General features: G+C 40.7%; 2 protein-coding genes across 5 annotated transcripts in view; one reads left to right on the top strand and one right to left on the bottom strand.

Annotated features, from left to right (window-relative positions):
* LOC103175467 (monocarboxylate transporter 4) overlaps nt 1-3,654 on the bottom strand; it is a 29,587-nt gene extending 25,933 nt beyond the window's left edge. The window contains exon 1 of the mRNA XM_007888538.2: nt 3,638-3,654. The gene's annotated coding sequence lies outside the window, so the exon portion shown is untranslated. The remainder of the gene's footprint in view (nt 1-3,637) is intronic.
* A 1,056-nt stretch (nt 3,655-4,710) lies between these two features.
* The window catches only part of ccdc57 (coiled-coil domain containing 57), a 49,064-nt gene continuing 38,915 nt past the window's right edge, over nt 4,711-14,859 (top strand). Inside the window, exons 1-4 of one of the 4 annotated variants that reach the window (XM_007888543.2) lie at nt 4,711-4,733; nt 9,041-9,110; nt 12,114-12,516; nt 13,401-13,509. In XM_007888543.2, the coding sequence (XP_007886734.2) occupies nt 12,116-12,516; nt 13,401-13,509 (510 nt within the window). In that variant the 5' untranslated portion in view covers nt 4,711-4,733; nt 9,041-9,110; nt 12,114-12,115. Of the gene's footprint in view, nt 4,734-9,040; nt 9,111-9,450; nt 9,699-9,903; nt 10,335-12,113; nt 12,517-13,400; nt 13,510-14,859 lie in introns of those variants that run through there. The other 3 variants (XM_007888545.2, XM_007888542.2, XM_007888541.2) reach the window with 3 other exon arrangements.

Below are 14,859 nucleotides of genomic sequence, written 5' to 3'. Positions count from 1 at the left end.
TCAAATGGCCACCTACCATGTCATAGTTCGTTCCAGTTATATCTCAATCTTTTGTGGCTGGAATACTAATCTAATGAACTGTTTTTTAGCGGTGCAAATCCTTTTTTTGTAAATTACTTGCACCTTCAAAATAAATGTGTGAACCTGAAGACTAAACAGTTAAACAATTAAAGGGAGTTAAAGTTATTCACAAACCAACTGGACAGATTAGGTGAGATGATGTTTTGTTTTTTTTAAAAATGTCTGGCTCAAGAAGACCATTATATCTCTAGGCTACCCGGCAGTTTAGGAGTCCCTTTTAATCTGATGCTAATCGTGTTTTCATTGTGGCTGTTATTAAGTCATTGTTGGCTCTAAATTTATTGATAGAAAAAAGAATAAAAGGTTTACGGATCATTCCTTTAATTTCACCTCTATAAAGTCAAAAAGCAAAGGGAATTTCTGTAACATTTAGCGACTATGTGAACAAATGCAGCAGCCAATTTGTGCACACCAATGTGCACAACATCACTACATTGCAGCTCTGGCCTGATGTGGGACTTAAATCCACCACCTTCTGACCCAGAGAGTGCTACCAACTGAGCCTACATCTGATATAATAGCAAGTGAACAAGACATGTGCACATTGTTTTTTTTTCTAACGACTGATAGTTTCATCATCTGGCTTTACTTTATTCCAAAACAATTATCTGTTGTAATATTTCCTTCCTCACAATAAATGTGCTAAAATGGCTCATTTTCAGCCCATCCATTTTATGCCTTATGCCACACACTGTCTGTCTGAAATGATGAGTACAAATGTACTTTTCTGTCAGAAATCTTTAATATACAGTACAATATTATTTCTGCCACTTTCCCTCCCTTATATTTGTAGGTTGAATTCTGACTAATCATTTAATTATTCATCCCTGTGCCTCAATCTGTTGTGGATGTTATTGTGGCTCTTAATAACTGCTTTGTGTTGGGGATGGAGCCAGCGAAACCTGAACCACATTTAGAGCTGGTTCATGAAAAGTAGATGCTTGACTTTGTATTTCAAGAGTTTAATATTAATTTACTTTTAGGTATTACTTGGCAGTCTTGTTTATGTGGTGGTGGTAGTTATGTAATTCTAAATTATGATTTAGGGGATTCTTGGACTCAAGTTCAGAAGGAATGGTGTGCGGAGCATGTTAGTTTGAGCATAACGCATGGTGAACCATTTAAATTAACCCCAATCAAGATGTTATACCAACTGTGTGCACTCCATACCAACAAACAAAAACATACATATGTGAAACTCAGTATTTTGGGAGTTTGGTTTTGGAACCAATCATATCTGTGTTTGTCAAGACACCCAGTTGACAACCTTAATGTGTTCATTTCAATTTCTTCCCAATATTTCTCAACAATTTTCACTGTTGAGCCAGATAGCCTGTATGGAAAGGCAACATAAGGCTCAACTCCCCAGTCAATCCTGGGGAAGCCATGGAAATCAATACTCTACAATGCTAATTGCATCCAATATCTCACCAAAATGGTCATTCCTCAAGTGGGAGCTCAGAGGCGTTGAAGGCAATTGAAGCACCCTATCTGCAACGCCCAAGCTGAGGTCAATTTAGTACAGAACGGAGAATGAAAGCTGAGGACTTTCCCAATTCTCAACTCTCTCATCAGCAAACATTTTTATTCAGTGTAAAGTTAACTTTGGGGTAATAAAAAAACCTCTGCATGAAAGTAAACTATATATTTTACATTTTGGTGTAAGCCTATGTTTAAAATAATACTTTACTATGAAATCTACACTTATCTAAAGTTCTCAACAAAATACATTTCCCCTTTCTTAAAGTTGTTTCATCCACATTATTATTGGATTCCTCTACTGAAACAAAACTTGGTATTGTAATATCAATACAGTAACACATGTATAATGTACTTGGTTTTGATCCAATAACATTTGTGTATTATATTGTTTATATTCTTATAAGGATTAAGTAGGAGATTGAAGTGGATGCTGCTTTTTTCTTAGTTGTAGGGCACAGTGCCCTTGCTTTGCTAATCTCGCTCCCATTTTTGGCACTGTTCCTATTTCTATGTGTTGTACAGCTCTTATTTATCACTTGTTGATAACACTTATTTATCACTTGCTGGAACACTCCCTCAATCCCACCGCCTTGCCCTCTCTCTCCCTTCTTTCATGTCCCGCTTGAAAACTTTCTACTTTGACCATGCTTACAGCCACCTTCGCCCGGGTCAGCGTCAGGCTCCACCACTGTGAAGCGCGCGAGGCGATGCCCTGCGTGGAGAACACTATATAAGTGCAAGTTGTTGCTCTCTTCCTCCCTTTAAAACGACTTGTACTACTGTTGTCTTGTGTTTCTTTCACTCTTTATATTTGTGTTTTTATATTCTGTTATAACACTTCTCGAATTCAGTCAATTTTGGTTGTCTTGTTCCTACTGTATTTAGATTTCTCATACTTTAGTTCCCCATATTACCACTTTTCCTTTTGTGTGACAGCAATGACATTTTCGAATGCATGTTGGGAGAAATGAGCCACCCACAAATGAGTCTGCATTTTTTTTTATCACCCACAATTTAAAAAAAATCTAACCTGACTCATTGCAACTACTGTGAAGGGACACGAGATAGATACCACCCACCCCTCAGTGCTTCACACCACGCTTCACTTTCACTGACGAAAAATAATGTTTTTTTTAAAAAAAACACGTTTGCTTATGTCTCACCCCCTTCCCTTAGGATGAAATACCTGCGTGAACTGAACCTGTGTGTTACGATTTCAAGAGAGTAACTAATTCGTTGATCGAGTCAAATCAGGGCAGCGAGAGCAATAAGTGGCACGAGAATTATCTACTCGGAAGGAATTCTCAAGCTCTGTTTCATTTTAAAAAGTCGGGATTTTTTATTTGTTCTCAAAACGAGATAAGAGGTGCCCAGTTTCCGGCTGTATTTTTTTCATACAGTATCTTGCAAATCCCAAGTTCACTTATCGGTGAGCCAACCCACAAACGAGTTTGCATTTTTTTTATCATCACAATTGTAAAACACATCTAACCTGATTCATTGCGACTACTGTCACGGGACAGAAGATATATATATATATGTATATATATATATATGTGTGTGTGTGTGCACACCAGTCCCAGTGCTTCACACCACGCCAAGGGAGCGGCATCCCGACTCCTAGACCGGGAAGAAGCCTGTCTCCACCCAGCAGAGAAATTCCAGCAGTTTGGATGGTTTTTATTTTTTTTCTCTGCGAATATTTCAACGTCTCAAGTCTCTCTCTCTCTCTTATCCATACATCTCATACCCAGAATATTTTTTTGAAAAAAAACCTCTTATTAATCAATCACGGGGATGGATGGATGGAGAGAGCGAGAGAGAGAGAGAGGGAGGGAGGGAGAGAGTGTGTGTGTGTGTGTATATAAAAGAGAGAGAGATGGCTGGATTGAGGAAGAGGAATCCAAGCCAAATTGGAAGCTGCCCAGACGTGTAACTTCAGAGGAACCTTTCATCAGCACAAGGCCTGGCCTTTTGTTCTATTATTTCCTCCTCCCTCCATCCCCCTCTCTCTGTGTCTCTCTCTTTCTTTCTCCCTCCATCCCCCCCCCCCCCCACACACACACACCCCCACCTCAGAGGTCGGGTCACGTCACGTGTTGGTTGGGTTACGTGCGGATCCGCACTGGTATCTCTGCGGTCGATCGGTTCCACGGAGAGGCGAGAGGCCGAGTGAGGTTTGAGAGGAGATGGCACTGTCCTCCTCCTCCTCCTCTCCTCCTCCTCCTCCCCCCCACAACCTCAGCCCAAACAAAACAACCTCCCCCCCACTTCTCTTCTTCCTTTCTCTTTCTCTCTCTCTCTTCCTTCCCATCACCATCATTCTCGCGGCGCACCACAAATCATATCAATCGCAATCAATAATAATCTTAAGTGAATAATTTTTTTTTCGGGGGGGTGGGAGGGAGGGAAACAAAATAACCTCACGAGGGAGGGAAGGAAGGAAGGAGGGAGAGGGGAGCGTACAGAAGTCATTTGGAATAAAGCTGGTGAGCGAGGGAAGGATGGAGAGAAAGAGAGAGGAGGGAGGGAGGGAGGGAGGGAAAAAGTCTCACACAAAAGACGCGACATTTCACTTCAATCCTCACGTCGAGGAGGAGACGGACTGGACGACGACGACGACTCTTCCCGCCTTCGCTGCCCATTTCCGGTCCGTCACTTTCCTCCTCCGCCGCCCCTTCACTTCACTTCCCCTCTTCCTCTCTTCCCCCCTCCGCTCCCTCTCTGAGTTCTCGTTGCTCAGTCTCTCTCTCCCGCTGCGTGTTCCTGTTTTTATTCCCTCTCTCCCCCCCCCCCCCCCCCCACCACCACCATCGTCATCATCCCCCCCTCCGCCGCCCCCACTTCTCTCCTTTTCTCTCGCTCAGCGATTACCCCGGAACGTGTTCTCTGTGACACCCGTCGCTTCCAATGGTTACCCGGGAAACGCGGCCCTGTTTGAAAGGCTTCCTCTCATTCCCTTCGGTCTCTCCCCTTTCTCCCCCCCCCACCCAACCCCCCCATACCCACTCCTCCAAACCACCACCACCATCATCATCATCAGCAGCAGCCGCCAACGTTACCCACAAACAAACGCCTTCTCCCCTCTGCTGTAGGCAGACGACACCCCCTCCCCCTCCCCCACTCCACCCTTTTATTTATATGTGTGTGTAAAAAAAAGCGTGAGAAAGGTGAGTGCTGAGAACATGCAGTCGACGTGCAGGTTACGAAAGGGATCGTTTCTGGACCATTTCCGGCTGCTCCGCGCTCCCCGGAGCTGAGGAGACCGGCGCAACTGGAGAAGGGTTTTTCCCCCCTCTCTCAAGCGGATAAATGATTGAATTGTTAGGTGCTTCGAAGGCCGTGGAGATCATCGTCGTCGTCGTCGTCGTCATAATAATCCTTGCATTTGATACGGCGCCTCCTTATCGCGTCTTTTGAGACGTCTCAAAGCGCTTCACAGGATATACTGTAAAGTGACTTGACTGTATTTTGGGGGTTTGGGCAGTGGGATTGAAAATGCAGTTTGCGCCAAGAGAAGTGCAGACCATTAAGAATTCTGTCGCTCGTGTCCTCACCTGCACCACCCTCCCTGAGCCTGTTTACCCCTATTCCTCTCCCAGAGGATCGAGTTTAAGATCCTCGACCACACTTTTAAAGCCCTCCACCGTCTTGCCCCAACCTTCAGCTGTGAACGTGTAAAACCTTACCAGTCCGTCCGCTCCCTCCGCTCGGCAGGCAAGTGGCCTGCTTCGTGTCCTCCGCTCCGCCCGCCTGCCCCACCGTCGGCAGTCGGGAATTCAGCCTTTCTGCCCCCCTCTCTGGAACCAGTCCCCTCACCTCACTTGCTTTGAGGTCCATCTCAAGACCTTTCTCGTTGATGGGGTCTTTGGGCATCTTCCCACCCCTCTTGAATCCAACTCCCAGTTCAGGTGCAAACCCTTGACTGTCCACTGTCTCGGGTTGTTCTCCTGACATGAAAGGTGCTTAATAAATGCAATTTGTTGTTGTTGACTCCACAAGTTGAAATTTTTGTTTCTGGAAATTTCTACCATTGCTCGACGGAGGTATGGGGGGATGCACTCCTCGTCTAATGGCAAAGTGCTGAGCTCAAAAAGGTAGTTCTCTGGCATGGAGAATTGACTCCTCGTCTGTTAATGACCAGGTGTCACCTTTAGTTAGTAGTATTCTTGGCCCCTGGGTCAAAGGTGAGCTCAAGCTCCACTTTGCTCACAGCCCATGTTGACACAAATGTAGTACTGGGAGGAGGGGGAAGAGAGAAAGAGAGTGAGTGTTGCATCTTCCCGATAAGACATTACACCAAATTCTTCTGCCTGTCCAAGTGGATATTAAAAAACCCATGACACTATTCAAAAAAGGGAAAGGGATTTCACCCAGTGTCTCGATCAAGAATCCGCCTGATAATTTTACTTTACAGCTGTTTACAATATGTGCATTTGGCTGCAAGGTGACGATAGTTGACAGTGATAGCCTGTGATGTACTTTAATTTTATTTTTTTTGCAAATGCAAGGATTATGTAATGAAATGCTTTGGGCATGGAATGAGCCAGATTACATTAAATATCGCTTGCATGTAATGCTGCAGTTGGGAATATTTAAATCAGGACTGGAGCTTTCACTATCTCCTTCTGCTTCGTGGTCAAAAATAGCACCAAAAATTACCTCTAGCTGTTTAGCAATAAAAGCCATTGAAAACAAAATTAGATGAGTTAAATGCTTGCAAAGAACCACAGCAATAGCAAACAGCATCCTGTAGAGACTAACCTGATCATGCACACAGATGAAAATTTTCACGTTGGTGACAGTGCATTAGAGATTCGTAAAGTTTAATCAGCAGATGAGGCATTTGATCCATTGTATCTGCAAGTCCCATTAGAGCTATCATTCACAAATCCAATCTAACCCTAGTGCTACATCACAATCTCCAGCTCATTTCTTGGAAAACCCCAGTTTGAGAAGAACTCACACATGTACAGTAGGAGGATTTAGCCAGATTTAAAAGTAAACTAGACTTCCACTTTGCTTAAACTTTTTTATTTTTTTACTGAGGTAGATCAGCTAATTCAGCACAGATGCAGGCCTGTATTCGTCCAGTCAGCATAGCTGTTTAAGTTGTGCCTAAAAACAAATTGTCACGCTTGTCTTTCTGTCTTTTCATAATTTGTTATTTTTGCTTTTGTTGTAAAATATAATTTTAGACAGATCTTTGTGTAAAAGAGAGGCTTGTGAGGATGGTCTGATGAGGGATCCCTCAAGTATTGCACCAAAATAGCACATTATACAACTTCTCAAACAGTTCATTACATTTTAGCAGCATAAGCAGTGCAGAAAAGTGACTTTGTGTTGGCTGAGTACACAATGTCTACTTATGAGATATGTGGTCTGATGTCAATCCATGGATTATTTTGTATATTCAGCTGATCCACCTCGTTCATTATGTACGTGTAACTCTGAGAAGAACGGGATCATTTTTGACACATTGGTTCAATGCACAATTGATTAGTGAATGAAGGTAGCTGGTCTGTTAGGCGGTCTCCTATGATTTCAAAACCCAGGCAGTTATGTATATTTTATCATTTTCCCTTCAGGGGATACAGAGAAGGAAAATTAGCCTTTGTTATAAGGGAAGAGTGACAGCAAGGAAGCAGAAAAAGGACAAGAAAGGAGATAAACAATTGATTTTAAATTTAGAAAAGTAGACAAGAAAGCAATAAAAAATAAGTTAAAATATCAAATGGCAGAAGATAAATACAAGAAGAAAAGCAATTTCAGCACATATAGCTTTTTAAAAAAAATGTTACCAATACTTTTTTTAACCAGATTAGTATAGTAATGTTTGCATATTTACTATAGTAATGTTTGCATATTTACTATAACCGTAATATTTGCGTAGCTTTATCACTTTACTTGTTTTCAGTAGCACAGTGTGTGAGCTGAAAACATGTAAAACCAGTCAGCCCATTAGGAAGAATTACCAGCTTTGTCTGAAGGTTAAAAGGTTAAGAGGTGCAGTGTTAGGAAACTATGCATCGCAGCATCCTGGAGTAAATTCAGATCCATACATGAGGGCATGAGAGGTATTTGAAGGTCAGTGCCTAAGATTATCACATTTAAACAAAGGTCATTGGAGTTAAAACTTTCCAAACCATATTTTGGATCTTGTCAATTAGTAGCATGTAGAAAAGGGCTGAGAAATAGTGCCCGCAAAGAAACAATTGTGATGCTTGGAGTCTCCATTTCATCTATTTGTTTTTGTGGCCTTTCTTTTACAGCTATCATGCATTAATTAACCCTTTCAAGCACACTTTGTGACATTCCTCTATACATGTTCGATTTGGATTGGACTAAACTTGTGGATAGTTTTCCTTTAACCTCATATGCAATTGATATGTGCAATTCTCATAAGCATTCCCCTGTTTCCTATCATATAATAGAAATATGCTTCTGTCACGCCCCATTTCAGTAGTGCCTTTCAATCCCAACTGTTCATCCTCTATCTTTGTGAATTCTCAAGCCACGCTCCCAGTTCTTTTCCGAAGACCTCCTGAAAGCATTACAAGCTCATTCAAGCTTATTCCAATAATATGCAGGACAGTAATAAATTAATCAAATTAATACAGACAGAGTAATACACATAAAAGATCTGCTCGCTTTTAAATAACATGAATTGTGGCCAACTTGTTTAAAATCTTCCATTTTAAAAGTTTGTTCTATAGTTTGCAGTAACACTATTGGAAGTGTGACACTGCTTTCTTATCGTGGTCCCTTCCCAGATTTTTATATCTCTTTTGGGAGATTGTGAAAGTAGAATTATAGTGCAGAGTCTACATCGGTTCAATGCAGAAATCTCATCAAAATTTCGCAAAACTGCGGGGTGCCTGGCTTGTTCTTTATAATTATTTTTTGTTTGGAAAGAGTCCTCATGGAAATCAAATTCCATCTCAGAAACTTCTTTTCATTCAAAACTCAAAATAATTCCAAATCATTAAACAATGTACCTTTCATGAAGCCATGGTAGCACTCAGAGTCACTTCCCCTGCGAAGGGCAATATATAAATACAAGTTTTTTTTTTGCTTTAGATTTACTGAATTCACTCTTTCTGGGTGATCTTAAATTTTCTCATAATACTTTCTCTTTGCCCCTCCCCTTTCTCAGTGAACTTTGCTGAGGAGAACATGAGGGATGACCTGTTGAAACAATTTGAAAAGCCGGGAGGCATGTTGGCTGCCATCCCAGTGTACAAATGTGTGCTTCTTCCACTACATGATAGAAGCTATGAGATGATTGCTGCAGAAACAAGATACAATGAGAACAATTATCAATCGAGTACTAAAGTCTTTGGTTATATATATATATAAAAAAGTTTAAAACAATTACTTGTTTGTAGTAGATAGCATGCTTTGTAACATTTTAAACCCAATCAAGTCTTGAGGATTGACTAATTTCCATTGTTTCTTTGTTACTCCCGGTTATTAGGTTCCAGGAAAATCTCCAAATCAAACAGTCAACACGTATCAACAAATTTTCGCATATAAAAGGAAAGAAGGTGCATATCATTATGGATGCTACTGCCGAGACCTATATAGTACCAAGATCCTTATCTATGCTTTTATCATGTCTAGACTTGACAACGCTAACTCTGCTCGCTGGACTTCCCATCTCTTCCCTCCACAAGCTGCAGACTATTCAGAGCTCTGCAGCTCATGCCCTTTCCAGTACCAGGCCCAACAAGCCTATCACTCCCATCCTTGCCCAGCCATCCCACAGAGGATTAAGTACAAGATCCTCATCCTCCAAGGTCTTGCTCCATTCTACCTCTGTGACTTTCTAAAACCTTAGCAACCCGTCCACTCCCTCCACTGGCCAGGCACTGGCCTGCTTCACACCCCCTACTGTATCCACCTCACCATCGGTGGTCAGATTTTTCTGCCCCACCTCACCTTGTCCCTTCCCTCCTTTAAGGTACGTTTCAAGACCTTGCTCTTTGACCAAGCCTGTGATGATCTTCCCACCCCTACCCCACCGCTCCTACGATTCCCCTGGAATAAACAAAACGTCACAAACGGTGGCATGGAGGCACAGCAACAGAATGACAAACCTTTTTACATTAGATATCCACACGTTCGGTCTTTAGGTGTGGCTTTTTGATGCATTTTATTTATGGAAGGGTGTATCTTTGTGACCTGCATTTAACATGTCATGTAAAATAGTACATTGGTCTTCAGTGTCAGTGGTTTCACTTAAAAACACTCGCTAGGTCTTTCTCATACTTGTGGTATTTTAAAAAAACGATAGCTAGGAAAGTTATTGTATGCTTATTCAATCAAAGTTGTTGAGAACACAGGTTGAGCACACTTCATTTGGGGTGTTTTGAAACTGCTGATTCATTCTGAAACTGCTCTTTGTAGATTACATTCCATCAGACCTACTCCTGTCTGGGACAATGAGGCCAAATATAAAGTCTTACACCTGGAGTTAAAACAGAAGGCAGGGGTGATTGGGTTAAGCATTATCACCTTGTTTTGAGTTGGTTGATTGATTTACTAATTAAATAACTAATTTGCCTGGGAGTAACTGGTGTAGCTCAGCCATTTGGATCTAATAAAATAAACACAGAAGTTTACCTCAGGTCTTTGTACTGCTTTCATATTATTGCTTTACCTGCAGAGGAACAAAAGAGTCTCACTGCATGCAATGAAAAGCGGACGAATTTCCCAGCACCAAATTATTCCTGACCTGTCACTGAGTCAGATCTTGGGCTGCCTTTGCAGTGAGTTAACCTATATATTTCCCGATTAAAAAAGATCAGTGATGTTACAGACATGTCCAAAGCATATAATATCATTGCATAAGTGGAGTGAAGTCAGGCCATCTCACGTGCACAAATCTTTTAGAAGTTTATTAAACATTTAACTGAAAAAGCTAGTCCTTCAATACTGTTATTTTGTGAAAGTAAACTTCAAAATATTTTTCCATTGCTGTGTAAGATATTACAGAATATCTTAAAGGATTTCAGCACAAAATTGTACCATTTTATTTTTTCATCAGTTCAGCAATTATGTTGGTAATGCACAGCTGCCTTTTGTTTAGTTGCTGATTGTAGACGCTGAGAGAGGAGAGCCTACAACTGCTCCTGGTTTATTTGAAAACTATTAAAATGCAAAGTGCTCTATTTAGATATGGTGATTCCTTTAATCAAGACATGATGACAGGAAGTTTGAATAACATGAGAGTCACCGATATAAAAAAAGAATGTACAGTACTGGAAACAGTGTAATAAATAGTATGGAAAATCTGATTGTTCACAGTGTCCTTAACATTCCTTAAAGGTCATTCTGACCCATGCCATATAAAGCGTTTGCATTGGCATCTTTTGTTTGGAGCATCTATTACAGTTAGCTATTGTGTTCCTATTGCAGGATAATGCAAATGTCGCTTCAATTAGAAATATCTCTATTGATACAAGCTGCCGATCCGATGAAACGTACCTTGCATAAGCAAGTTTTGATCCTTAATGTATGCTGTTAGGTCGAGCATTGCAATTGACTTCAATGTTCGCAGGCTAGAGAGGGGGACCTGAGAGGCAGAACATCCACTCTAAAAATGATAATTCTTGCATTTGATATAGAACCTTATAATGACGTATCTCAAAGAATTTTCCAGCAATTAAATGCAGACTGTATTTATAGGCAATCACATCAGCCAATGTGCGCACAGCAATGGCCCACAAAATAACAGGAAGTGAATGGCCAATTTATCTGGAAGATTGTAGGTCAGGAAATGGGGAGAAACAACACTGGAAGAAATTATCTCTTTTCAAATAGTGTTGTGAAATCTTTAATGTCCATGTGAATCCCCAACACGGCACAGGAGTGTCAGTCGAAATTGTCGTGACGAAACATCTCAAAGCACTTCATAGTTAATTGCTGCAAAATATAGAAACCTAGCAGCCAATTTGCACACAGCAGGATCCCACATACAGCAGTGACGTGAATGATCATTTTTTATGGATTGTTGAGGAGGAGTCCTATTTTCGAATAATGTCACTAGACCTTTAATGTCCATCTGAACAGGCAGACAGAACCTCAGTTTAAAACCTCAACTAAAAGTGAATCATCTCTCAGTGCTGCACTAACATGTTAGCTCAAATCCCGATAAGCTTCTTGAACCAGCAACCTTTTGGTTGAGAGTGCTACCAACTGAGCTTAAATCTTTAATTGTTGTACTGCAGCCCCAATCAGCACAAACAAGGGATACGAATGTTGGGATAAGAATATTCGTGAAAAAAAATGTAATAATGCTAATAACAAACTTACATGTGAACAGGAGGCCTGTTCAAGTCTGTTTTGCCAGTTTATTAGATCTTGGCAGATCTTTTAATACCAATGCCCTGCTCTTTCGCCATACACTTTAAAACCATGTGACTGTTTTACAGATATTGGAGTGGAAAGTATGTATTTGGGAAATTAAAAGAGCATTTTATAGCGAAAGGGTTATTATAGATCTGAATTATATACTGCATTATATTTAATAAGGCACAATTCTGCAGGAATGCTTCAGGAAGATGGTAATTTTGATGAGCTCCTAGCTCGGAAGGAACAGGAATGGAAAGAGCTGCAAACTCGCCGTTTCCAATTATTGGAAACAACGCTTCGAGATGTAAAAACCCAGCTGAAAGAACAACAAGAGAAGTTTACCTTACTGAAGGAGGACTTCAAGTACAACCTGAAGGTGCTGGACGAGCGAGACCGAGAATTGGAACGATACGATTCCATGTTTTCCCATCTGAAGGTGGTGGAAAGTTCAAAGCAAGCAGAGATCAGTGAGTTGCGAATTCGGATTGACAAAATGCAAGAAGCAGTCAACATGGAGGCAAAGACACAAGAGCAGTTGGAGCTCCGCTACCAGCAGCAGCTGAAGCAACACCAGTTGGATTTGGAGAAAACCCGAAGGTATTTCGAGGGAAGGGGGCAGAGTTTTTTTGGGATAATGCTGACTTTGATAGCTTATCAATGATCACAATACTGGAGACCCAGTTTTTGTACTCCTGGCCCCTTCTAAGCAAATGTGCCCCACTGACTTGTAAAGAACATATTAAAGTGTCTCTGTGCCTTCTCTTGTGAAATTGCATTGTTACCATGCCTTGCACATGATCTGGTTTAAAACTGCAGGGCCTTCATACGTCTTAAATCATCACCGTGCCCTCCTATTTAAAATTTCAGTCTTACAGAGCTCAACACTAAAGCGCATCCATGGCTACCTTGTCAAATCAGTTGCCATTAATCTTGCAGAAATGAATGGAAGCATGAAATTGATCATGCCCAGTTTGCAATGTTGGAAGCAACATGATATTGCTTCTAGCAGTTGAGTGACTTAGAGTAGGACGCCTGACTTACCCTACTTCTCTTTTTTTGTTGTATTGGTTGGAGACAGAAGGAACATCATAACTCTTTTTACTTGAGTTCCACATGTGTATAATCCAAGCCTCATGTTATTAAGGCTCCTTAATAATTTGCAAAATAACTAATACTAGTTTAGCTTTTAAAAAAAGCTAGTGATTTATGAGCCTGTACATCTTTAAGAAATTATATATTTTTACATAAATTGATGTTCACTTCTGATTGTCCAAAACATTTCACGGGGATAACGGTTTCGTTGTTCATTTCCATCGTAGGACTCATTACCCTTCTCCCTCGCTTGGTGTGCAATCCTGCTACTTTGCATCGTTCTGAGACGTCCCCTGCGTGAAGGACGTCATATAAATGCAAGTTGTTGTTGTTACCTTGAATATTTTGTTACAATGCTTTTTTTAAAAAAAAGTTTATTTTACTTGCAGTTCCAAACACTCTGAGACAAATAGACATCGCGAGGAGTATGAAAAACTGAAACGTGAACTTGAACGTAAAATCCGAGAAGTGGAGGGAGAGCTTAGTTTGCAAAAACAGGTACGTGAATAACAAATGTACAAATTTGATGTACTTTAGCTCAGTGTTCAGTGATGGGAGTAACCCATTCTGGTAGTTCATGTTCATTAGTTTAGCCTGCATTTAGTTTGAGTTCTCAATCTCAGCTGAACTACTGTAAAACAGTGGCAAGCAAACAGTCAAGGATTTCCCCACATTAAGAGAGGGAGGAGAAATTGGGGAGCACTGTTATCAAGTTGCTCATGTGCATCTCCCTGCAGCCAGCAACGGTAGTATGGGCAGCTTTCCTACCCTTGTGTTTGATATGTACAACTGGATCTATTTCCAGAACAACAAATGGAGACTCTTTACAAGTTCATATAAATATTATTTCTATGTAATAATAATAATCCTTACATTTGATATAGCGCTTTTTACGTTTTCGAGAGGTCTCAAAGCGCTTCACAGAATATACTGTAAAATGAATTGACTGTATATTTGGGGGCGAAACGCAGCAGCCAATTGCACACAGTAGTGTCCCACAAACAGTTGTGGATTGAGTGATCAAATTATTAGTTTTTGTTTTGAGGGATTATTTTCCCCGTTAAATCGATCCACCAATCGACTAACAACCAGGTTCCTACTTACTGCTTACTCTAAACAGAGGCATGTGGAGTAAGGAAACTTGCCCAACATTTGGCCCTGCACAAGAATTGAACTCAGGTTCAATTGCGAGGTGAGTACTCTAACCACTGAGCTACAGGACTACACTTAATCACTTGATATATTCTATTTTTATACACAATACGTAATTTGTAATAAAAAAAATTGCTCACACTGACACAATCAAATCGTACCCAAATTAAATTGTAATTGTTTAATTATGTGTCTTGGGGATTCAGTAACACAGATAAATCCTGGAATGAAAAGATTGCTCTTGTTCGTGGTTTTGGTTGTAACCAACTCCAAATCGCATACCTGCAAACCACTGAGTATTTGGTACTAAATTAGTGTTTTGAGACATTCTTTAGGTGAAACGTATTTTATGGATGCAAGTTGTCATTGAATTCACAGCAATTTGGAGCCTAGCAACATGGATAAAGAATGTGCATGTGTGAGCATTGCTTTGCATTATTCCATTTCAGTGGAAATGAGTATCCTCTGGCAAAAATCAATTGGGGCCATTTTTTCAGATTGCTAAGTGTGTTGTATCTCAACACTTTCATGACACAAAACAAATTGTGTAGTGCAACTGGAATATTGTAACTATTCTTCTGGTGCAGGATCTCAGCAAGCTTGCACTGGACTGTGAAATTTACATAGTGCAGTTAATTGTTCGAGAATATTTTGTGTATTTTTCTTGCTCACTTCCTGCATAGTTTTGCGACAGCA

Source organism: Callorhinchus milii, unplaced genomic scaffold, assembly GCF_018977255.1.
Source record: "Callorhinchus milii isolate IMCB2004 unplaced genomic scaffold, IMCB_Cmil_1.0 Scaffold20, whole genome shotgun sequence".
Taxonomy (NCBI): Eukaryota; Metazoa; Chordata; class Chondrichthyes; order Chimaeriformes; family Callorhinchidae; genus Callorhinchus; species Callorhinchus milii.
Note: the sequence above shows the minus strand (reverse complement) of the source record. Positions and strands in the feature narration are given on the sequence as shown.